General features: G+C 40.0%; 1 protein-coding gene across 2 annotated transcripts in view; it reads left to right on the top strand.

The window, feature by feature from the left end:
* Nucleotides 1-23,479, top strand: part of MYH7B (myosin heavy chain 7B) — a 48,479-nt gene that overhangs the window by 11,544 nt on the left and 13,456 nt on the right. For both annotated transcript variants that reach the window (XM_066587678.1, XM_066587679.1), the window contains exons 7-27: nucleotides 2,666-2,762; nucleotides 4,716-4,739; nucleotides 6,078-6,170; nucleotides 6,438-6,501; nucleotides 6,781-6,879; nucleotides 7,083-7,186; nucleotides 8,590-8,728; nucleotides 9,808-9,926; nucleotides 10,975-11,124; nucleotides 12,428-12,598; nucleotides 14,050-14,229; nucleotides 14,875-15,007; nucleotides 15,807-15,883; nucleotides 18,263-18,350; nucleotides 19,471-19,588; nucleotides 19,817-19,940; nucleotides 21,300-21,436; nucleotides 21,526-21,781; nucleotides 21,975-22,217; nucleotides 22,308-22,484; nucleotides 22,853-22,998. In XM_066587678.1, the coding sequence (XP_066443775.1) occupies nucleotides 2,666-2,762; nucleotides 4,716-4,739; nucleotides 6,078-6,170; nucleotides 6,438-6,501; nucleotides 6,781-6,879; nucleotides 7,083-7,186; nucleotides 8,590-8,728; nucleotides 9,808-9,926; nucleotides 10,975-11,124; nucleotides 12,428-12,598; nucleotides 14,050-14,229; nucleotides 14,875-15,007; nucleotides 15,807-15,883; nucleotides 18,263-18,350; nucleotides 19,471-19,588; nucleotides 19,817-19,940; nucleotides 21,300-21,436; nucleotides 21,526-21,781; nucleotides 21,975-22,217; nucleotides 22,308-22,484; nucleotides 22,853-22,998 (2,739 nt within the window). The remainder of the gene's footprint in view (nucleotides 1-2,665; nucleotides 2,763-4,715; nucleotides 4,740-6,077; nucleotides 6,171-6,437; nucleotides 6,502-6,780; nucleotides 6,880-7,082; nucleotides 7,187-8,589; nucleotides 8,729-9,807; nucleotides 9,927-10,974; nucleotides 11,125-12,427; nucleotides 12,599-14,049; nucleotides 14,230-14,874; nucleotides 15,008-15,806; nucleotides 15,884-18,262; nucleotides 18,351-19,470; nucleotides 19,589-19,816; nucleotides 19,941-21,299; nucleotides 21,437-21,525; nucleotides 21,782-21,974; nucleotides 22,218-22,307; nucleotides 22,485-22,852; nucleotides 22,999-23,479) is intronic.

Raw genomic sequence — 23,479 nt, 5'->3', positions numbered from 1 at the left:
TTGTGTCTTTACAAAGTGGGTCAGTGACATCACAATTCCCTACTTTCGCCTGCTTTCCTTCAGTTTGCAGTTTTGGAAATCTGCTGTATGACCCATTTCTTACTTTATTCCCCTAACACGTACATTGACAATAGCACAGATCCGGTCATCTACCGGCTACGTAATTTCTTTTGTAAAATCTCAAACATCCAGTCATTCAGTAATTTAATGTCCCAGAATAGGTATGATCACTCTGAATATGGAAACTTGTGAGATAGTATTGTATTCCATTAAATCCCACTGCATTATGGACTATGAAGACTTCTGGTTTAAGCCACAAAATAGTCAACGTGAAGCCACAAAATAGTGATACCCTTTATATTATTTTTGACAGCCCAGTTTACAGTACCATTCAGACAATAGAACCGGATAGCTATGTGAATACAAATCGTACATATATAACAGGCATCAAAATTCTAAATTAAGAAGCATAAGAGCCCATCACTTCACTGGATGACACCATTGCCTAATTAGGTAAACCAGAGATCTGGTATTAAAATGCCTGGCTGTTCTCCTTCTGCAGCAATCCTGCTATCATTGTCTGTAGCTTTTGTTATCTGGGACTATAATGCCAGAAGGGCTATTCATAGCAATGAATCACTCCAGAACAATTGGTTGCTGCAGATATGGAGCATAAGTTTATCTTCATTGTTAGTTCCCGTAACCCTACACTACACAAACAGTGCTGTATTAGTGCACACACATCCAAGGGAAATTACATTGATATGACACAGATTAAGATATATAAATATAGTTGGTTATCTCTCTCGATAGATATTTGCATTTATTAATAGTTTTTTTAATAATAGCCGAGCATTAAATAACTCTGGGCATTTATTATTTGCCTTTCACTTATTGCATACAAAGGAGAGGTGGGCACCACCTAGCAATAAGATCTTGCATACCATATAATAAAAGTAATTAAAGCACAAAGAATCTAAGAACTATACAAATGTTTATTAACAATTATAAGCCAGACACCTCAATGCAGCGAACTATTTAAATGTCTCCATCACAAAAGCAAGCACTGAAGTCGATATGGCAGCTCCCATACTCAATAGATCATAACACCAATATAGATTTACAGGGTATATCAAAAGTCAAGGCCACCCATACTATTTTTTTTAAAGAAAAGACAAAAGGTCGAATACTTAGATGGGTGGGGAACATTTTTGGCACTATGGTAGTTCCGGACGGCCATCTTGGTGGCAGGCATCTTCGATTCAGCCCAAGAAACTGTTAGTGTCCAGAAGAAATCGAGAACTGGTCGTCTGAGCAGCATTTTCGATCCCCAGATGTCAACATCTGTGTTAGCTGTCTTCACGAAGTGTCAAAATAAAAGCACCAAGAGATTGGAGAATGGTGTCAAGTGTCAACCAACGGTCGTAAGAACCCATACAAACTGTAGCTGCAATAGAAGTTGTGTGAAGATGACAAGCTAAAGGATCCTTATGACAGTTGGTTGATTCATTCACACCAGTTCTTGACCAGTTTTCAGTTGGCTCAGTTTGTCCTGGATGCTACCAGTTTCCTTGAACTTCTGAATCAGTTTCCTGGCTATCTTTCTGGGTGTTCTAGATTGAAAGCCTCACCCACCTCTTGTGAACTTCTGTTACTGACCCATCAGTATGATCTAAATTCTGCCCTGGATTGTTAATGACATCTTCGGGTATCTGAAAAAAAGAGAGATTAATATTTTACATAGCACATAATTCAACATAACAACATTAACTCAAGATGACCTCATCCATAACTCAAAAATGGTTGCAAGTATTGTGAAAATGACTGCACCTATGACTTTCTGATGAAATTCTAACCTTAAATCATGTGTCGCATGGCCCAATTTCCGCTGTAGTTTCTTTGGCTTAATCCAAGATGGCTACCAATAAAATGGCTGACAGGCACCATCATATTGCCAAAAAGTTTCCCCCACCAATATGTGTTTACAAAGTTTTCTACTTCTATGTCTTTTTGTTCAGAACTTTTGAATCACTGTGTATAATGATTTGGGGGCTTTATTTTGACTGTCTTCCTCATGACTCTCTAAGTAGATTTTATTTAGTTCTCTGTGAGAGTTCAATTATCCAGAAATTTTGATAATCTGGCACCCCCGATCCCATTAATGCCAGATGAAAAGAATTTTACTGTAAATAAAGATGAGGATTCCAGCTTATAGTGATATTGAACGAAATGCCGCATTGCAAGTATATCTTTCCTATAAAAGTCTATGAAAATGAATCGAAAGAGTATAGAAAAATGAGATAGTATGTCAATCAATAATACTTCAATATCAATAGCATGAATCGATGTTATATTAATATAATGGGCAGTATTATTGTTTTTATTTAGTTTTTCTTGTTATAATCAGTTACCTTGGTCTTATATATTTTTTTTATGTTTTGTGTTTTGTCAAATTTTGACTTTACACACTTTATATTGATGATATTTTTCCTCGCTTGTACAAGATCAGAGAGTTGTTTTTTTTAAATAAAGAGCTCCTCTTATTGGTCAGAAGAATATACTATCCACTATTGGTTTCTGAAACAAGCCAAGTGTAATGTTGTATCTGTTTACCTCTAATCATTCTGCCTTCATTCATTGCTTCACATCTTTCTGTTGCCCTAAGCGGAGAATCTGGTGCAGGCAAAACTGTTAACACGAAACGTGTAATTCAGTACTTTGCTATTGTGGCTGCCCTTGGGGAAACGATCGGGAAGAAGAGCGTAAGATTGAGTTTCTTGGCAGAGCTCCCCTTGCCATTTTTTCCTCCTTTTTTCTTTTTTGCTTTTGTTTTTTTCTTTTTGCTTCTTGTCTATCCATTTACCTTTATTTCTACCAATAATACACTGTCATATGTGAGAATCAGTATTACCCCTTAGAACATAATTGGCTATACTGTGTTATAGGTGTGGTTGAGTACACGCTCAGCCCATAGAGGAGGTCCTCTACTTGTGAACCTCTGCTATTTGCCCTAGCTTAGAGTTCATTCATGTCCTAGAGTAGCTCTGGAGGATGGTTGGCAACCATTTAATAAATGTAAATCCACTGATTTCAGTGTTCTACTAGAATAAATATTTTATCTTAGTTTACTTTTACATGCGCCAACAGTTACTTAAGTAATTGCTAAAAAAGGGCGATTACAGGTGACCGTTGTCCTGTGTAAACAGAACACCAGACAGGGCAATTGAGTGACAATGACTCACTTGTTGGAGTCACTTGGTTTTTAGGTGAGCTGAAAACCAAGGGACTGTTGGCCCGTGAAAACAGGCAGTCATTGATCTATGACCAACTGCCTGTTTACTCTGAATAGAAGTGGGTAGCCGGAAGAGATCTCAGGCGCACTCTGCCTCCATTCAGTAAGCAATTATCACTCGAGTGGGAACGATGATCATTGGCTTAAGCACCCAAAGTAAATTTTTCAAACTATCTGGAGCTGAAACTTAAAATTTGCTTCATCATTCCACATTGATTTTATCCATTCCATGTAAATGGGATATAAAATACCCTATTTATTTGCATTACTTGGGGAAAGTGGTCGGATTCTGTCAGGATTTAATTAAAGCTCCCATACACATTAGACAAATACCATGTGAACTGCCCACTTTCGATGGCAGCAGATGTCACTTGATGTCAGGAGAAAGAAGCATCAGGCACGTTGAATTTTAACACCTGATCCTGTCTAGCAGTGGATTTCTCCATTTTGCTATTGAAAAGACATGAACAGCTGAACTGAGCGTTCATGCATATGGAGAAGTCAGGAGAAATAGTTCTCAGCCGAACAAGTGTTCGCCAACAGCTCTTGAAAATGTATGGTCACTTTAAGGTGTCTGAATGTGTGAACATAGCCTTCAAAATTCCTTGCTTTGGTAAATCCAGTGTTTCTGAGAGTTGTTTGTGACTGCTGATTACATGGCTAATTTTAAGGACATTATTAGCAGTGCTGGTGTCAGTATTATAGATAGGCGTTTAGGTGGTTCTGTCGCCCCAGTTCTAGTATTAATAGCCAAAATGATAAAGCAGGAGCAGTTATTTAGACCCATAATTATAGAGATAAGAGTTTACCTGTTAATCGTTTATAGAGTACCAGACAGTGAATAAAGTCTAAGGCCATTAATCTCTTTCTTTATTCTTCTTTTAATCCTTGCCTTCTTTATTTCCCAAACCACTAAATAATACTTTAAACATTCTTTCTGTAATTGCTTTCTTATTTTTTAATTGCTACTTTTTTGCAAATCCCAATTTCTTCCATTTTTTTGTCATTCCCTCAGTCTGTCGGGATTAACTGTTTTCACTCATATTTTAATCAATTTCGATTTAAACATTGAATTTTACTATTTTGATTTTTTTTTTAGCAGATTGAACTTTTTGGCATTTGCTTTACACTTTACAGTTTTTTTTTGGCTTTGTTCTTTTAACCCATTTTGATTTTCTTCTTCGCTTTTTCGCAATGTTTTTTGCTTTATTCTTTTACTTCTTATCTTTAGTGTTGTGTCAATCATCGATGTTATCATTTCCCATTCGTGGCAGCTTTATAAATTGCTTTACTATAACATTTTGGCTCTTCATTATTTTATTAAATGACAGCTTTATGCAGTTTGGAGTTATCTTTAAAAATCAGTTAACCATTCCTGTTACATTTCCTTTACGTTCATTATATTTGCACTCTTTGTTTTCAGCAAGCACCTGCCACCAAAACTGGGGTAAGTGTTAAATGTATTTTAAGTATGCTCTGCACTATAGATGAGCGAGTATACTCGCTAAAGGCAATTGCTCGAGTGAGCATTGCCTTAAGCGAGTATCTCCCCCGCTCGAGACTGCAGGTTCGGGTGCCGGCGGCGGGCACGGAGCTGCGGGGGAGAGCGGGGCGGAACGGAGGGGAGATCTCTCTCTCTCCCTCTCTTCCCCCCGGCTCCCTCCTGCTGATTGCCGCCACTCACCGCTTCCCCGCTGCCGGCACCCGAACCTTCAGTCTCGAGCTGGGGAGATACTCGCTAAAGGCAATGCTCGCTCGAGCAATTGCCTTTAGCGAGTATACTCGCTCATCTCTACTCTGCACCTAACACCATTTTTATTAATTAATGCATAACTTACATTGAGACTATTAAAGAGGGTTATGCCAGAATCCTGTTTTATCACCTATCAATGGGATTTCACTGCTGAGACCCCCAACTGCAGCTCCATTTAAGCTCCTCCTTATGGCAGAGTTGGCGGAGGACATGTGGTGAAGGGGACATGGGACCCTTTTCTCTGGATCAGTGGGGGTCTCTGCAGTGATAGTGATAAAAGTGATACTCGAATCAGTGTTTTATCACCTAGATAGGATAGGTTTGAATCATGATTCTGGGATAAGCCCTTTAAGGTAGTTTATAGGTTTATACATCCTTTTTTTAGCTTTTAATAGGTCTTATTATTTCAGGGGAAAAGAGAGATATACTGTTTATGGAAATAAAGCAGCCACATTTTTTAAAACTAATACAACCCCATTAAAAAAAGGAAAGTGAAGGCACTCAAGTCTTAAGATGCATGCTTAAGGCTGGAACCAAATAACATGAAAAACTGTGCCTCAATTGCATGTGTTTCTAACCCAAATGGGTTATCTACGATTAAAGAGACATCGATGAGGTGAGAAGGTGGAGAGAACTAGCAACGAGGAGCCATAAGGGTCAACCAGTGTGGGCGCCTGAGAGAGGGAAACATTAGGAAGAAGTCGGTTGGAGAAATGACCCTCACACACTCAGGCAGGGAGCCAAGATGGCTCAAGAAGCCAGCTCAGGGGGTGGGAGTTTGTAGTTTACAACCTTTTGTGGAGGAGCAGAGGGTCAAGCAAGGAGGCTGGCTAAGAGTAGGTCTTGCAGTAAAGGTGTAGAAAGTGGGTAGGCCCCATTTTGGACAGATAAAAGATAGGGGAGGTCAATCGGGCTTGGCTGTTTGCCTCACTTGTAACCATTTACTGTGTCAGACTCATTAGTTGCATGGAGAGATAGGCCTACCCATAGATAGATCTGTAAATTTATTATCAATGTTCTGTTCTTCTTTAGGGTACTCTTGAAGACCAAATCATAGAAGCTAACCCAGCAATGGAGTCCTTTGGCAACGCCAAGACCCTAAGAAATGACAATTCCTCCCGCTTTGTAAGTGACTAGTATTTGTGATATATTTTGAACACAGTTTCTTGAACTGAATTGCTTATTGACTGTATCTACTGTTATTCAAGTATACGATGGATTCAGATCCAGGTGCCCATATGCAAAAGCACTTTTCCAGTTCCTGAATTGTGTAGTAATGGTACTATATTGGTATATGGTGGCACACTTCATACAATACCCAACCTAGTTATTGTGTGAGTGATTACTAGTACTAAGCATATCTCTGCATCACAATTACTTTTGTTTGCCTAGGGGAAGTTTATTCGAATCCATTTTGGACCTACTGGAAAGTTGGCTTCTGCCGACATTGATATTTGTAAGTACATTTGCTCATAGAGATATATTGGATAAAGTATTGTATATAGAAGAGGGTACTTGTTGGTTGTTGGTGCATAATTAAAAAACTAAAATAGCAACCACACACAAACTAGACAGCATTTGGGATCTCTCGGCAATGTCATCTAGTTATCTAAGTAAGTAACACTTATGTTGCAGATTTTATAAATACTATTGGAATGAATAGATAGAATAAAACTCACATTCATCCCAGATTTTTTGAGAATTTTTATTTCTTTTTGTGTCTTTGTCTTGTAAGATCTCTTGGAAAAATCAAGAGTGATTTTCCAGCAGCCTGGAGAGAGAAGTTACCATATTTATTATCAGATTCTGTCTGGGAAGAAGCCAGAGCTTCAAGGTAACAAAAAGAAAAATGTGTTCTACGTGTTTATATCTGTATACACTAGAGTGCAACCACCATGTGAAAAAATGTCTCTGTGACAACTAACCACTACAGTGCAATTATATCTAAAATGTTTCAAGGTTTCCATCCTTACATATAAATGTTCTAATCCACTGTATATGTTCTGATCTTAATGATTTTGTTTTGCATTTTAATAGACATGCTGTTGCTCTCCACCAACCCCTACGATTACCACTTCTGCTTACAAGGCGTAACAACTGTGGACAACCTGGATGATGGAGAAGAACTCATGGCCACTGATGTATGTGAAATGAATAATTCCTATGTACAAAAATTATAAGCTTAGCTGGAAGAAATGAAGGTGACGACTTCCATTAAATAAAGTCTACTTTGTGGTTTATTGGCTTAGCAACAAGATACATATCGCAGACATACATCTCATAAAAATTGGGATTGTAGCAGGTTGCTGCACCAATAATTCACACTTTGGACTTTATTTTGTGAATGTTATTGTCTACGTTTCTTCAAGTTCATGTTGTAGATAATTTAGGCAGCTTTTCAAGCAAATTATTACAGCTAAACATGTGTGTATTGATGCAAGGTCCCTATCGTTTGGACATGGTTCAATAATTGACCAAAATGAACATTATTTAAAGGGAACCGGTTACATTGAACATGAAGTCTGATCTGTTATAGAGCAAAAGAAACTGAGCAGATTGATATTTAGTTTTGTGTGAAAATATCCAGTGTAATCTGTATTTACTTCATGCTAGTCCCTGCTCATTCTGAGTTTATGAGTCAAGTGGGTGGTGCTACTCACTGACAGCCCACTGGACTCCTAAGACCAGAGTAAGTAGTTATAAAAATGAATTAGTAACAAGTTATACTGACTCTTTCCCCACAGAACTATATATCAATCTGCTGAGCCTTTCCTTCTCTATAATAAATCAGACTGCATGTTCAATGTGACAGATTCCTTTTAAACTTATAGTGGCATTTGGTGGCAATGTTTTGCATCAATTGTATTTTCTTAGAAATTGTACCAGGGAGGGACATTGGACATTAATGAGATCCTTTTATTCATTCTTTGGACAACTTTTGTGATGCAACCTTGTTTCCTTATATAACGATAAACAGTGGAGGCAGCCATTTTCTTTGGTGCTGCATATCAATTCCGCTTACAGTGCGACAAGTGACATCACAAGTTTTATAAAGATTTAAAAAACTATAAATGTTCTCACTCCACTGGTTATTAAGCGCTGCGGAATAAGTTGGTGCTATACAAATAAAGATTATTATTATTATTATTATTATTCCTAACTAGTATTTTTCTCAATATGTGCAAAGTAGAGATGAGTGAGCATACTCGGTAAGGCGATATACTCGAGAGAGAGCATAGCTTTTTTCGAGTACCTGCTGGCTCGTCCTATAGATTCGGGGGGGGGGACGGGCGCGGGGGTGAGTGGGGGGTTGCAGAGAGGATCGGGAGGGAGAGAGAGGGATCTCTCTCACTCTCCTCCTCGCTCCCCCTAGGCTGCCCGCGCCACCCCCGACCCTTGCAGCCCCTGCGAATCTTTAGGGACAAGCCAGCAGGTACTCGAAAAAGGCGATGCTCTCTCAAGTATATCGCCTTACCGAATATGCTCGCTCATCTCTAGTACAAAGTATTTAATGTGTTTTGTTTGCTTGTGCTTTCTCATACAGCACGCCATGGATATTTTAGGCTTCAGTCAGGAGGAGAAGACAGGCAGCTATAAAATAGTTGGTGCTGTCATGCATTTTGGGAACATGAAGTTCAAGCAAAAGCAGAGAGAGGAGCAAGCAGAGGCCGATGGCACTGAAAGTGGGTACCTTGTCTGCTTCTATCATAAAAGTCCCTTGCACACAATGGAGAGCGCTGTGTTTTCAGTGAAACACCATATTTTTTCAATTTTCTCGCATAGACGCTAAGCTGAAAGTCTGAGAAGGTGTTTTATGTTATGTACATACTTTTACCAAATACAGCCTGTAATATCGGGGTCAGGTTTCACTGAATGAAGCACAAAAGCTTGGAATTAAAGCCAAGTGCACATACTGAATATTGCCATAGGCCTGCATTCACCTGTTGGAGGCTAAAAGAGAGTCCCTTTGGCCTCCATTGGGTAGTATATGTCAGCTAACGGCATACCTTTTTTTTTTTTACTGTATAGGAAAGAGCAGTAGACTGCGCTTTTATGAACAATGGCTCATCTCAAAAAACATACCTTTCAGTATACTTTTTCTTCTACCTTGCCAATGACGTACATATGGCACTGAATAGCTGTGCAATAGCATATATCAGAGAATAATCCTGATGTATAAACCTTAACAAAACATAATAAAATAATTCTCTATTTTATAACTTGCTGTTAAAGCTTTTTTTTTTTGGGGGGGGGGGGGGGGAAACTACTGAAGGGTCATCCTCTGGATCTGTCATCAATAGTTAATCACCCACTGATCAGGATCACCAGTAATCAGCTGATTGCCTGTCTCACTGTCAGTGGGGCCAGACATTATCATTGGGGTTGAAGGAGGAAGCAAGCGTCTTAGGGCGCTTTACTTCCATTGAAATCAAAGGGAGCACTGTCTCCTATTACACTACCACATACAATCCTGGTGTTGGGGCCGAAAATGTAATAGGAGGCTTCAGCTCCCGTTGATTTCATTGGGAGTGAAGCCCTCTATGATGTTTCTGGATCTGACCTTGCTGCACTGATTACCAGGGATCCCAAGCGGTGGGGGTACCCAACGGTTAATTATTGATTACCTATCCTGATCATAAGTCATCAATAGTGTTTGACCGGAAAACCCTGTTAAGCTATCGGGCTTATTCTTGAAGTTAGTGGACTACATATGGTAGAATTTTCAAATTCCTGATTGTTGTGCATCATTTCACTTATACAGGTGCTGACAAGGCAGCCTATCTGATGGGAATCAGTTCAGCTGATCTCATTAAAGGTTTGCTCCACCCTCGAGTGAAAGTTGGCAATGAATATGTGACCAAAGGTCAGAATGTGGAACAAGTAAGTATTTCTAAATTGTTGTTTATAACATATAGGCACAGGTCCTTCAAATCCAACCTACAATCTTACTGTGTTGATTCAGAAGAAAGCAAAAAAAAAAAAAATTCAGTGAGGCATATGCCTCTTAGTGCTGTATTGGAGGTTCCTTTCAGAGCCTCCAACCCAGATTTGCCATGAAATTCCATGCGAAATAGCTATGCTATTTTGTTTAAAATTTCTCCCTGTATGTCAGAAGCTAGTATCAAAAGCTAGTAATCAGAAGTTAGTATCTGTCCGGGTTAGGCATATGCTAAATTTGGGACTTCAGGTTTTCCTATTGTTCGGCTCCGTGGACGGAGCTAAACAATGGAAAATCAGTGACTGCAATGGGAACCTGACCTTATAGAAATTATATATAAATGTAACCTAATGTCCTGTAAGTCCATGGTAGCAAATGGCTAGACAAACCTCGATCAAGATAGTATTTCAAAGCAGTAACATTATAATTCTGTATCATCAGCAAATTATCTTGGCCAACTTTTACACTACATTGGGAGACTTAAGTGACACTTGCATACTAACTGATGTTGTAGTCTGTGCCATTTTTCTTAACATGGCTCATGCAGGTTGCATTCAAAAAGTTGCAGAAAATTGTCAAAGTGCATCTGTGAAGCCCTGACTATTTCTAAGCTTTGCATGTGGCAGCGATTGGCATGCAGACTTCAGAATTATGGCATTTGGCCATGCAAACTGGTTTAAATGCATTGATACATCTGTGTATTTTTATCTGACCAGAGGCGTAACTCGAAGCTGCTGGGCCCCAATGCAAAATCTGTAACAGGGCCCCCAACTATAACGCTTCAATTATATAACCGGTCTCCTTATATAGGGAAGAGAAACCTTAATGGTGCCTTAAGGCTCCAGGGGCCTGGTTGCAAAAGCATCATCTGCACCCAAAATAGTTACACTCCTGTCACTGACATGCAATATGTATGATGGTTAACCCAATAGATTTTCTATAATTTTAACATTTTCTACACTATTTTAATGTGTTTTTATTTATTTACAGGTGATCTTTGCTGTTGGTGCCCTCGCAAAAGCTACTTATGATAGAATGTTTAAGTGGCTTGTTAGTCGAATTAACAGGACATTGGACACCAAACTAGCCAGACAGTTCTTCATAGGAGTGCTGGACATTGCTGGCTTTGAGATATTTGAGGTAATTGGTTGCAGATAAAACTAGATATAAGCAGGCAAAGGGTTGAGAGGTACCGAAAAATAATCTTAATACAAAACATACAAGTATGGTTTCAAAAAGTGGTATTAGATGTTTCCAGAATAGAAAAAAACATAATTAATGCATCACCATACATCCATATACATATTCCCTATGGAGAGGGCTTAGCAAAAAGCAAGTGGGTTGAGCTCTAGAGGAAAGTCATAGTTGTCAGAGTCAAAATTATCTTTTCTAGTTGCCTCTATCCATTTGTGTCTACAGCTCCTATGCTGAGTTACATAAGGTAGATTAGCAAGAAATACCTAGTATGATTTTTCAGAATTTATGTGGATGCTTGAAATATAAGCCCTACTCAAAAAATGAGCCCTAGTTAGTTAATAAAAAAAAGTCAATTCAAATAGTGTCCAGGCAGCTATACATGGAAAAACAGATAGAAGAGAGTTGGGAGGGAGAATGGTTGAAGAGACATAGGTCTGTTTAGGAGCTATAGGGTAGTGTCATGGCTCACTGACAAATAATGACATCACGGTGTCAGCCTTGTTCCACGTGACCCTCATGCTTGCACATGCTCAGTCACTTCATCATTGGACACTGACGAGGACACTTCTCTGGTGTATGGACTAATTGATTGGCGGGGAGGTGGCGTTCCAGATGCCCAATCAGTCTTTAATTTGTGTAGATTTATTCCAGCTCCTCCTCACAGAGGAAGCTGATTATACTCTTCGTCTAAAGACATTTCTGGTCCTGTTGGCAGCTACTTGTCCTGACCTGCATTTCAATAAAAGTCTGCTGGATTCTCTTTAATTCATCGGGGATGTTTGACCTCTTGTTCCCTGTACTTTGCTGGTTCAATATTTATTGAGTGACCTTTTCCCTTGCCACTGTTCCTGTTATCATCTAGGGAAAGTCAGGGTCACCCTCATCAGGGTGAGCTCTCTGCTGATAGGTAGTGGCAGCTTCCCCCGTATTCCCCATTTTGTGTTTCCTTATACATTTTTGTGTTCTCCGCATTTATACTCAATATGTATATATTCATTCCTTAAGGACTCAGCTATATAGCCAGGTCGGGCATAATAGGTAATTTTAGTCCGGTTTTAAAGTTGCTTTATTTGGGGGTCTATAGATCTGTCTGGCATCTGTGCAATGGGAGCTTTCTTGGCGCATACCACACACAGTCACTGCAAAACACGGTGTGAAAGCAGCCTTAAGTTATGTGCAACTGTAGCTCAGTACGACTGCCATACACAAGTATTGTACTTATATTTATCTGTATTATCCCCTTCAGTATAACAGCTTGGAGCAGCTCTGCATCAACTTTACCAATGAGAAACTGCAACAGTTTTTCAATCACCACATGTTTGTCCTGGAGCAGGAAGAGTACAAGAAGGAAGGAATTGAATGGGTCTTCATTGATTTTGGACTTGACTTACAGGCTTGCATTGACCTTATAGAAAAGGTATTACTATATATGATGTATGATTAGTAATTGCCTATATTTCTTTAATGCTGCTGATATTTTAGGATATTGAGAAAGCTCCTGGTAAAATGGATAAGAGCTCTATATGGGTATGTTCAGATGATGTGATATTGTTGCAATGCAAAGGATCAAATCTGCTTCAAATCCGTATGCACACTGTCAGATTTTGCCATGGTGGAAAGCATCTGAAATCACCCTATAGCATACACAACTTCTAATGGAGGAGTATTTATTTACTGTACTATTCAGCGAGGTGGACCCCTGTTTAGTAGATCGTACTAGGTTTACCTGGCCACTTATAATTGAATATAGTGAACTAGCAAACTGCCCTAATGTTTAATATGGCTTCACCCATGACTGACTGCATCACAGCATTCTAGATCAGAAGGGTCATGCACTGCTGGCTTCGGTAATAATTTTGCCATTCTTATTACACAGGTCAATGCGATGTATATCTGAATGTAGTAAATCTGAAATAAACAGTAAAACACTTTGCCATCAAAAGTATTTGCGCAGCCCTATCAGTAAAATCGATTGTGTCTTATTAGCATGTCACGTGTTCTGAAGCATGCTGACCCCTGGAGGTGTCATCTATAGTTTGTGACGGGAACTGCACACTAGTGGATATATGGGTTATGCCGCTGCACACAAGCTGTGCACCATGAAGTGCAATGCATTGGACTTCATGGTACAAGGAGTATTCTTATTGGATAGTTGAGCAATGGAGTGACGAATCAAGCTACTCCATGTTCAAATCGGATGGATGTACCTGGTGTGGAGGATGCTTGAGGGACGTCTTTTGCCTGAGTGTGTTCTGCTAAGTACAGCAAGTCTTCCGTTATATTCTGGGCATGTTTTACATGGCATGGTCTCTCTCCATTGGTTGTAGAGCCATGACTACAGCTGTAGAACTTGACATTCTAGACAATAGTGTGCTGCTGACAACGTGGTAATACTCTGGGAATAGTCAGAAACACTTTTAACAAGATAACGTGCCTTGTCACAAATTCAACACTGTTTTACTTTGGTTTGAAGATAGGGGTGTTCCATGATTAAACTTGCCTGCATAGAGTCCTGACCTGAACCCCAATGAACATGTTTGGGAGGAACTGGAATACTGGGTTAGGAAATATGAACAGCTTCCTTCTTCTTTGAGAGAACTCAGCAGAAGTTTGCAGGATGAATGGAAGGAAATAACAGCTGAAGTGTATCAGACATTAGTAGAAAGTATGTCACAGATGTATACGATGTCATTAGGGCCAAAGTAGGCCCCACTAAGTATTACCTATATAAATTAATACTACTTTAGTTGCACGTGTGTTCATTTTCTTTTGGTGAAATAGTGTATATTAATAATTGTAGGAGAGATAGTGAAATACTTTTTATGTGTGATATCAGCATACATATTAATGTGTGATTTTTGTTTTCAGCCTCTAGGCATCCTTTCCATCTTGGAAGAAGAATGCATGTTTCCTAAAGCATCAGACATGTCCTTCAAAGCAAAGCTTTATGATAACCATTTAGGAAAATCTCCCAATTTCCAGAAGCCAAAAGTAGATAAGAAGCGCAGATATGAGCCTCATTTCGAGCTTGTCCATTATGCCGGAGTGGTGAGTTTCAAGCTTCATAATAAATCTATTCCAAGCAAACGTGTGCATTTGTCATTCAAAAATAGGTGATGGGTTAAATCTATACAATGATAAAGAATTCGTCCTGTCTATAGGACTTAAGCCCCATTTACAAGGGAACAAATGTCGGGCAAATGATGCCCAACACTCGTCCCCGGCATGTACTCGCTCCCGTCCTGCTGCACAGGAGCGGGTATCGTTGGTTCGCAGTGGGGCAGCTGGAGGAGATTTCTCTCTCCCGCCCCTCTCCATTCACTTAACATAGCAGCCATTCAATACTGAACGTCCGCTGTGTTAAGTGAATGGAGAGGGGCGGGTGAGAGCAAGAAGTGAAATCTCCTCCAGACGCCCTGGCCCCCTGCTGGCCGTTCTGTCAGAGAGCCAGTGATACTCGCTCTTGTGTAGCCGCACCGGAGAGAGTATGTGCGGGGACAAGTGTTGGGCATCGTTTGCCCGACATCCCGTGTAAATAGGGCTTTAATAGGAAGAGGGACACTTATTAATTCACTCTGTCAGTGCAGATTGTGTAATTATTTCCTGCTTTTCCATATTACATGCATCTGATTTACTAAGGAAGACTTATAATTCTAGTGTTTGGAAACTAACAATAGGTTCTTGCTTGGACAGGTACCCTACAACATTATGGGATGGTTAGACAAAAACAAGGACCCTCTGAACGAAACTGTAGTAGGGGTGTTTCAGAAGTCCTCCAACAAACTGCTGGCCAGTCTTTATGAGAAATACGTTGGCTCCTATTCAGGTAAAAGTCCAATACGTGCGAGGGGGATTGGATGGATAGATAATACCCCCTTGTCCTGAACTAGCACAAAGCTACCTGGTTTGAGAGTACAGAGTAATTGGATTGTTAACGTTAAAAGAAATATGTCATCAAAAAATGATGGGGGGCGGCGGGGTGTAGCGGGGGGAGAGAGAGAGATAGAGATCTCTCTCACTCTCTCCCCCCCCCCCCCCGCCCCCCAAGCATGCTCGGAGGAGAAGGCAGTTACTCAAGATGAGCAGTGCTCCCTCGAGTAACTCACCTTACCGAGCGTGCTTGCTCATCTCTAAGAGCAACCCTAAAGTAGCAGAAATTCAGTATTTGGATTATTCATTTTGTATTGAATCTTTTTGAGCTACTTTTAGGGTTGCTCTTTATTTTTATACCTCTTGACCATTATAGCTTGAAAAAAGATCTACAATCAGAAAAAACTGATTAGAAAAATAGGATAGAATTGAATAGGATAGTTTCACCATCTGTTTTTTAATTAGTAAAAAAATATCCCTTTAAGATGTTTTCATACTAAAGAGGGTGAATCAGGATAAAGTTCCCTACATGTGCATAAGGTTGTTTCTGAGCATCTACAAACCCCAATCAAAAAGTGGTTGCAGTAAGCTCTGCTACAAATCTGTCACATATGAATATATCATTAGGTTTACATGGATAATTAATTAAAAAGAAATAAAAAAAAGGTTTTATTTTGCCTTTTGGAATAAACACAAAAATGAAAAAAAAACCCATAAAGGATCGATAAGGTAATAGACGTTTGTTGATTCTACAGATGAACCTCATAAGGCAGGAGTGAAAGAAAAGCGCAAGAAAGCTGCTTCCTTCCAGACAGTTTCCCAACTTCACAAGGTATTTTCTGCCGTGTAATGGTCATCCAACATAAAGTTCCGATTGTTAAAAAGAAATGGAAAATGTTATCCTTGTCAACTTTACTGGATCCATTTAACACATATTCAAATATGTAGTAGCCTCTAACAAATAGTGAGCACATTGTCTAATCCAATGCAATATAAACAGTAATTGGTGCAGGTTAGATGAATTTTGAACCTTATGGTAAACAGACCCCTGTATCTCTAAAGCTGGGTTCACATATAAGGCCAATTGTTCATGGCTGAGTTGGACACAACTGATGTCATTTCAGTGGAACTATTCAGTGTCCATAGCCAGATGGAAAATAGAAAAACACAACATGCAATATTTTTCCATCTGGCGCATGGAGATGCTTGCCAGCAAAACTGATGCATCAGATGCCATGTACAATCCCATAGAAAACTGTGGGATCAGTTCTGGCATGAGTTTCCCTTTGGTGTTTCACTACAAAGTTGGAGGGGAAGAAAAAGCTGGGTGGCCAGATTTATGGGAACCCAGCCTAGGAAATTCAAGATGGTGTGATCCAGATGGATGGATGTATTTTTAAAATCAAAAACATCTCTACGTAAAAATAAAAACTGCATTCGGATATGGGATGATCCAATGTGTTGGTAATGCATAAAGAAAGGGGCCAAAAAACATCACTATTGTGAGAGTGAGGCAGTTAAGACTTGCAGTGATGTTTAGTTAAATCCATACCTTGAACATCACTTTAAGTCTGTACTGCTTCCCACTCCGGAGCACACAAAGGGGAGATCAGTGAAAGAAAGTCGAAAAAAAGGTAGGAAACCTGGAATGAATGCACTTTAAGAAGCTTTAAAGAGCTTGTGCAAAGTTTAAAACTTTGTCCTTTATCCACAGGATAAGGGATAAGTGCCTGACCGGTGGGGGTCCAACTGCTGGGATCCCATATAACCCCAAAGAAATGGAGCAGTGGTCAAACCTGCAGGCTGTCACTCCATTCACCCCTATAGGATTTCGGGAGACTGCCAAGACCTGCACTGTGCTTCTCTTAGGGGGTTCCATACAATGACTGGAGAAGTGGTGTGCTGCTCCATTCATTTGGGGGTGCAGAGAATTCTAATTCTTGCAATCAATGGTGGTTCCAGTGATCAGACCTCCACTGAACAAAAACGTATTCCCTATCCTGTGGGTGGGGAGTAACTGTCAAACTTGGCACAGTCCCATTAAAATCAATGGGGTTTTTTTTACCTTTAATATATCTTTATACTGTTGGTAGCTCCTTTTTTTTTTTTTTAACACAGAGCTCCGAATCCCCTGCAGTATGTAACACATAACATAGAGGAAGCTCACTAGATACAGTTTTATTCCTTTTTTTAAGCATACCGCTTATGCAGTAAACTCCTACACTCCCTCTAGTGGTTGCAGGAAGCCTGAATGTTACTTTTCTATATCTACACTACGTATTTTAAGCAAGCATTGTATCATATGAACAAACCTCGAACAGCTATGGAGATATACTGAGAACGTAATTGGTGCAGAATTTTTGACCAAGTTAAATAAAAAACAAACAAAAATATCTCCAAAGTCGGGTATAAAGTTTGATCCAAACCCAGGCATGTATTTTCAGATAGAAGCTGTATCTTTGAGACAAATCTTCATTAATGGGGTTGTATGAGATTAGGAACGACAGTCTGCTTTTTTTTTTTACAGGGGGTCAAAAAGTAGAACCTTTTTTTCTAATCTCATAGAAATCTTTAGATTAGAAAAAAATGACCTACATCGGAAACCGATGTGAGCGATGACAATCTGTTCTGCACTGTGGAATATGTTGGCGCTATATAAGCAACTTGAAATAATGAATGTTCTTACTTTTCATATAATGTCTGTGGTTGCAGGTACCCATCAGTTATAGATTCTAATATGTATGCAGTGACACGATGTGTAGATCTAATTATTGTCTTGCAGTTGGAAGCATTTCCAGTAGAGATGAGTGAGCATACACGCTAAGGGCAATTACTCGTGCGAGCATTGTCCTTAGTGAGTACCTGCCCGCTCGGAAGAAAAGATTCGGGTGCCAGCGCGGGAGAGCGGTGAGTTGCGGGAGTGAGCAGGGGGAAGCGGGGGTGGGGGGGGGGGAGAGAGATCTCCCCTCCGTTCCCTCCCGCCGCTCCCCGCCCCCCGCCAGCACCCGAATCTTTTCTTCCGATCGGGCAGGTACTCGCTGAGAACAATGCTCGCTCGAGTAATTGCGAGTATGCTCGCTCATCTCTAATTTCTAGATTTGGAAATAACTAAAAATACTGCTATACAGTCAAAATGTAGAAATAGAAAATGGATACAAAAAAATGGTAACTACTAATATGTCCCACTGAGCTTTTGTTACTTCTCATGCAGGAAAATCTGAACAAACTGATGACAAATCTCCGATCAACACAGCCTCACTTTGTTAGATGTATTATCCCCAATGAGACAAAGAACCCAGGTAAGAAAAACTGCTAGAAATCTGCATTATTTGACAATGATACACAAAAGGATTAAAGAAATTTTACAAGTCTACTAACAAAATAGTTTCATATGACCCTGCCAGACAATTTTTATACCCATCTTATATACCAGATCATCTGCTCTTAATTTATCGAACAAACATATTCCTAAAGCGTTACATTCGTTAAAGGGATTCTTCATGGTCAGAAAATAAGGGGTCTTTTCTTAAACAATGCCACTCTTTATCAAGAACTGTATCTTGTATTGCAGCTCATCCAGCTGCAATACCAGACACAGCCAGTGGACAAAGGGTGGCACTGTTTCTGTAAAAGAAGCAGACTGTTTTCTTCAAATCCTTGTACTTATTCCTACTCTGAGCTGTCACGGCGATTGCATCTCTCACCTCTAAAAGCCATCCATAGACACAAGTTATCAGATAACTCAGTGCATTACCATACTTACAGAAGCCACGAATATTGTACAAGAGGTGGAGGTTTGGAAAAAAAAAAGCAGAAAACATGTTATTCCTTGCAAGACATCTTGTCTCAAAATATCAGATATGGATCTTTTAGCTAGACCTATGATTAAATCCATAAAAGTGGAGATGTACAAGTCCATACGATCTGATAAGGATCTGATTCTTGTTTTAGCTTAAAGGGGTTTTCTCACCTGGGAAAAAAAAATGTCATAATGAACCATTACTAACCCTTCCACTGTGCCTCTGGTCCAGCCCCACTGACCCAGTCCCCTCCACTTTGGCTCTTGTTGAAATAGGAAGCGATGATATAACTTTGCTCACTCACATGATCACTGCAGCCAATCACTAGCCTCAGTGGTCATCTGCAGTTCATGCACACATGACTGCTGAGTGGTGGAGACCAGATTGGTGGTGTTGGACCGGGGCCATTTTATTTTTTATTTCATTCCCTGCTCTGTTTTTAGTTTTTTTTAGAGTCTGAAAAAAACTTTAAAAAATGAATGAAGCAGCTGTACCAAGACTGCACTGTGTCACTTACTGCAAACAGAGCAATTGCAAAATAACAAAATGCTATACATGCATGTGGATAAGCTGTGTAAGTTGTCTGTGACATAACTTAGAAGTCTGTTTTATTCTATAGGTGTCATGGATCCATTTATGGTCCTTCATCAATTGAGGTGTAATGGTGTCCTGGAAGGTATTAGAATTTGCCGTAAAGGATACCCGAACAGACTTCTATATGCAGAATTTAAGCAGAGGTAAGCGAGCTCTTCATGCTTTGTCAACAAAATATAGGTGAAAAGGTGAAAAGTCAGGAGTCGTCTTACACGTCCCGTTGTCTTATATGCCGGAAAATACGGTACATAATAAAAAACAGCCCTAAATGTTATAGAGAAATAAAGGCAGACTTTTCAGCAACTCAAGTTGATATTAATTCAGTATTTGACATTAGTGAAAAAAATGTTTGTAATTTACTTTCTCTGCAGGTATCGGATCCTCAATCCTAATGCTATCCCAGAAGACAAATTTGTTGACAGTAGAAAAGCCACTGAAAAACTACTGGGTTCTCTGGACATTGATCACACACAGTACAAGTTTGGACACACTAAGGTACCAGCCATAACCATTCTACACGTCTTCGCAATCAACACTACCCATCTCTGAACATGAATAAGCTTTTCATTTAAATGCTATGGAAATCTTCATGCAGAAAAAATGATGCACTTATCTGTTTTTTTGCATTGTTTTCCTTTTCATGCATTTAAAAAGCCTCACACTTGGTTTGCAGGCTCTCCTATATTCAAGTTTTTAGCCTGTGGGCATTTCCAGCACTGATCAGCTGGACTTTCTCATTAACATGCATAAGCTTAGCTCCCCCTCCCTTCTCCTCTTTCAGAGGCTGTGTAGCATAACCATACCCACTCAGTACTACACAGCTATCCCTCCATCTATCTCATCCTCTCTCTGAGTAGTTGCTGGTCTTTTCCCCCATAATGCTAATAAGAGAAGAGAGTTCACCTGGAGTGAATTACAGCCCTCTGTCCTCCTGATCTCCTCCACCATCACCCAGCACTGTCATACAGCCCTCTGTAATGGCTCAGGGGAAAGACAATGGATACATGTGCAAAACAGAAAAGCAGGGTAGGGGAGGAACTGTCAGTTTACTCTGATTGACAGAATTTGATTTCAGTCCTCCAGTTTGCAGTGCCCTGGAAAACAACACAGGCAAAGAAATAAAACGATCAAAAAATTTTAAGTAAAACCAATTACAAAAAATCTTCATTTCCAAAACACGTTGATTTAAAAAAAAAAAAAAAAAGAGTGCAAATACGTATACAGATAGTCCCCTACTTACGAACAGGTTCCTTTCCAGGAGGCTGTTCATAAGTGCATTTGTTCGTAAGTCCGTACTGGGGTTTGTATGAAGGGTGGAGGGGGGGGAGAGGGGGGAATTGATCCCCCTCCATACAACGCAAGTTTCGGCTGTTTCTTACAGCCGACACCCACCCACAACAGCCTCGATAAGCCATGCTGCTCATCGGAGCGGTTAACCCTTTAAGTGCCCTGAGCGATGTTTAGGGGTGCCGTATGGCACCCCCGCGATGAGATCACGGGTTGCCGTGTGGTTGACATGGCAGCTGGGGGCCTTCTGAAAGGCCCCAGGGCTGCCATTGCAGAGTGCCTATCAAGCTGTGCCTATGGCATGGCTTGATAGAATGCCTATCAGACCGCGGGCAACTTTTTTTCTATGCTGCTTGTCCGTTCCCAGAAGTCCCTACAGGGGTCACATGCCATTCATCATTCACTGGCCTCAGCGGTGATGTCCACATGAATTGCACGTTACTGTTGAAGCCAATAATTGGTTGTAATGGTAATGTGAATTATCCATTGTTGTATTTATTGACTAACGAAATGTGCACCTCTATTGTCCTCAACAAATAGATGTCTGTAAACATTTTTATTCACAAGGTCTTCTTCAAAGCTGGGTTGCTCGGTCAACTAGAAGAGATGCGAGATGAACGTTTGGCTAAGATTATCACCATGCTGCAGGCTAGAAGCCGGGGAAGACTCATGAGGATCGAATACCAGAAGATCATTGCAAGAAGGTATATAAGTTATGACTTACATTGTAGTTCTGGTGATGGTAGATCAAGAATAGAAATATTTATAATTATTTCAACTACTGTACCTCCAGGGATGCATTGCTGGTAATCCAGTGGAATATAAGAGCCTTCAATGGTGTTAAGAACTGGTCATGGATGAAGCTCTTCTTCAAGATTAAGCCTCTGCTGAAATCAGCTCAAACAGAGAAAGAGATGGCTAATATGAAGGAAGAGTTCCTGAAGTTGAAGGAAGCGTTGGAAAAATCTGAAGCCAAGAGGAAAGAGTTGGAAGAGAGACAGGTTACTCTGATCCAGGATAAGAATGACTTGGGTCTGCAGCTCCAAACAGTAAGTTATCGACACTGTGTTACCACATTTACGCATGGAAACTTTGGATCATTCTTCACTTTGTTTCATATTTGTATTCAATAGCCGTGGGGGAAAACATTTTTACATTATGTAGTTGGCAGTTAGTTGTGTCTGGTTTAAACATTACATATATGATTAATGTATCCCATTGCCTCGGCCCATATTTTTACAGGAGCAAGACAATCTTGCAGATGCGGAGGAGCGCTGTGACCTCCTCATCAAAACCAAGATTCAGTTGGAGGCAAAAGTGAAAGAGTTAAATGAGAGACTGGAAGACGAGGAAGAGATGAATTCTGATATGACTTCCAAGAAAAGAAAACTTGAAGATGAGTGTGCAGAACTTAAAAAGGACATTGATGACCTGGAAATTACACTGGCCAAAGTAGAGAAGGAGAGACATGCAACAGAAAACAAGGCAAGATTAGGATAAGCTATTTCTGAAATTATATAACACTCATCCATCTTTAAGTCATTTGGTAACTGGTTACTTTCTACACATGATTAGGTGAAGAACCTTGTTGAGGAGATGGCGGCTTTGGATGAAATTATTGCGAAGCTTACCAAAGAGAAGAAGGCACTCCAGGAAGCTCATCAGCAGGCTCTAGATGACTTGCAGGGAGAAGAAGACAAAGTCAACACACTCACCAAGGCCAAAGCTAAGCTAGAGCAACAAGTGGATGACGTAAGTAGTTTTAAGAAATAGATTAAGTGACATATCACCGGCAAGGCCCCTAACCTTACACTCACACACACCCCCCTCCCTTCACCCTTACCCCCCTCCGCACATACTGGGGCAGAAACCCAAAGGAAAGTAATTCTAAAAGCAATACTGGACTTCCTGATGGAAGTATATCCTAAAACGTCTGTACTATGCAATTTGATAGACAGCTCAATATAAATGTATGATTATTACTGCAAACCCTGTATGTGAACGGAGATTCTGTTTAATTCGAAAAATGTTTAATAAAAACACATTAAATAAGTGACATATCAGCATTGCTCAGACGTAACACATTAATAAAACGCCAACATAAATTTACCTGTCTGCAGCTGGAAGGGTCTTTGGAACAAGAGAAAAAATTACGAATGGATCTAGAGCGTGCAAAGCGAAAGCTGGAGGGAGATCTGAAGCTCACCCAGGAGTCTGTCATGGATCTAGAGAATGACAAACAACAGTTGGAAGAGAAACTGAAAAAGTAAGCAGTGCATTATTAGGTGCCTGGTGGACACCATAAGTGGCATAACCAGTGTATCAGTTATTACAGTTTAGCTGACTAAGGACTCGGGAAAAGAAATGTTTAATTCTCTTTCTCTGCTCCAAAACGGAACAAAAAAACAGAAGTCTCTAACAGGGGTGTAGATGCGGGTAGGAACGAGCCCCCAATTGTTTGTCAGCAAAACACTGAATAAAACCGTAACTATTGTAAACTGTAAATGGTAAATTCTCCTTAAAGTTGACAATGCATATAATTAAGGCTATGTTCACTACTTTCCTAGTATAGAATTGGAATTTCTCCTGGCATATATGCGTAGCTCATCCATAACCCACAATGGGCCCAAACCTTTTGGTATGCATACCTTTCATTTTTCCTTCTGTCGCATTGGAGTCTGTGGATGACGTATGCAACTATATGCTCTACAATCGACATAGTCCTAAAAATAATTCCTGAGCAGAGC

The sequence above is a fragment of the Eleutherodactylus coqui genome, chromosome 13, assembly GCF_035609145.1.
Source record: "Eleutherodactylus coqui strain aEleCoq1 chromosome 13, aEleCoq1.hap1, whole genome shotgun sequence".
NCBI classification, from domain to species: Eukaryota; Metazoa; Chordata; class Amphibia; order Anura; family Eleutherodactylidae; genus Eleutherodactylus; species Eleutherodactylus coqui.
Note: the sequence above shows the minus strand (reverse complement) of the source record. Positions and strands in the feature narration are given on the sequence as shown.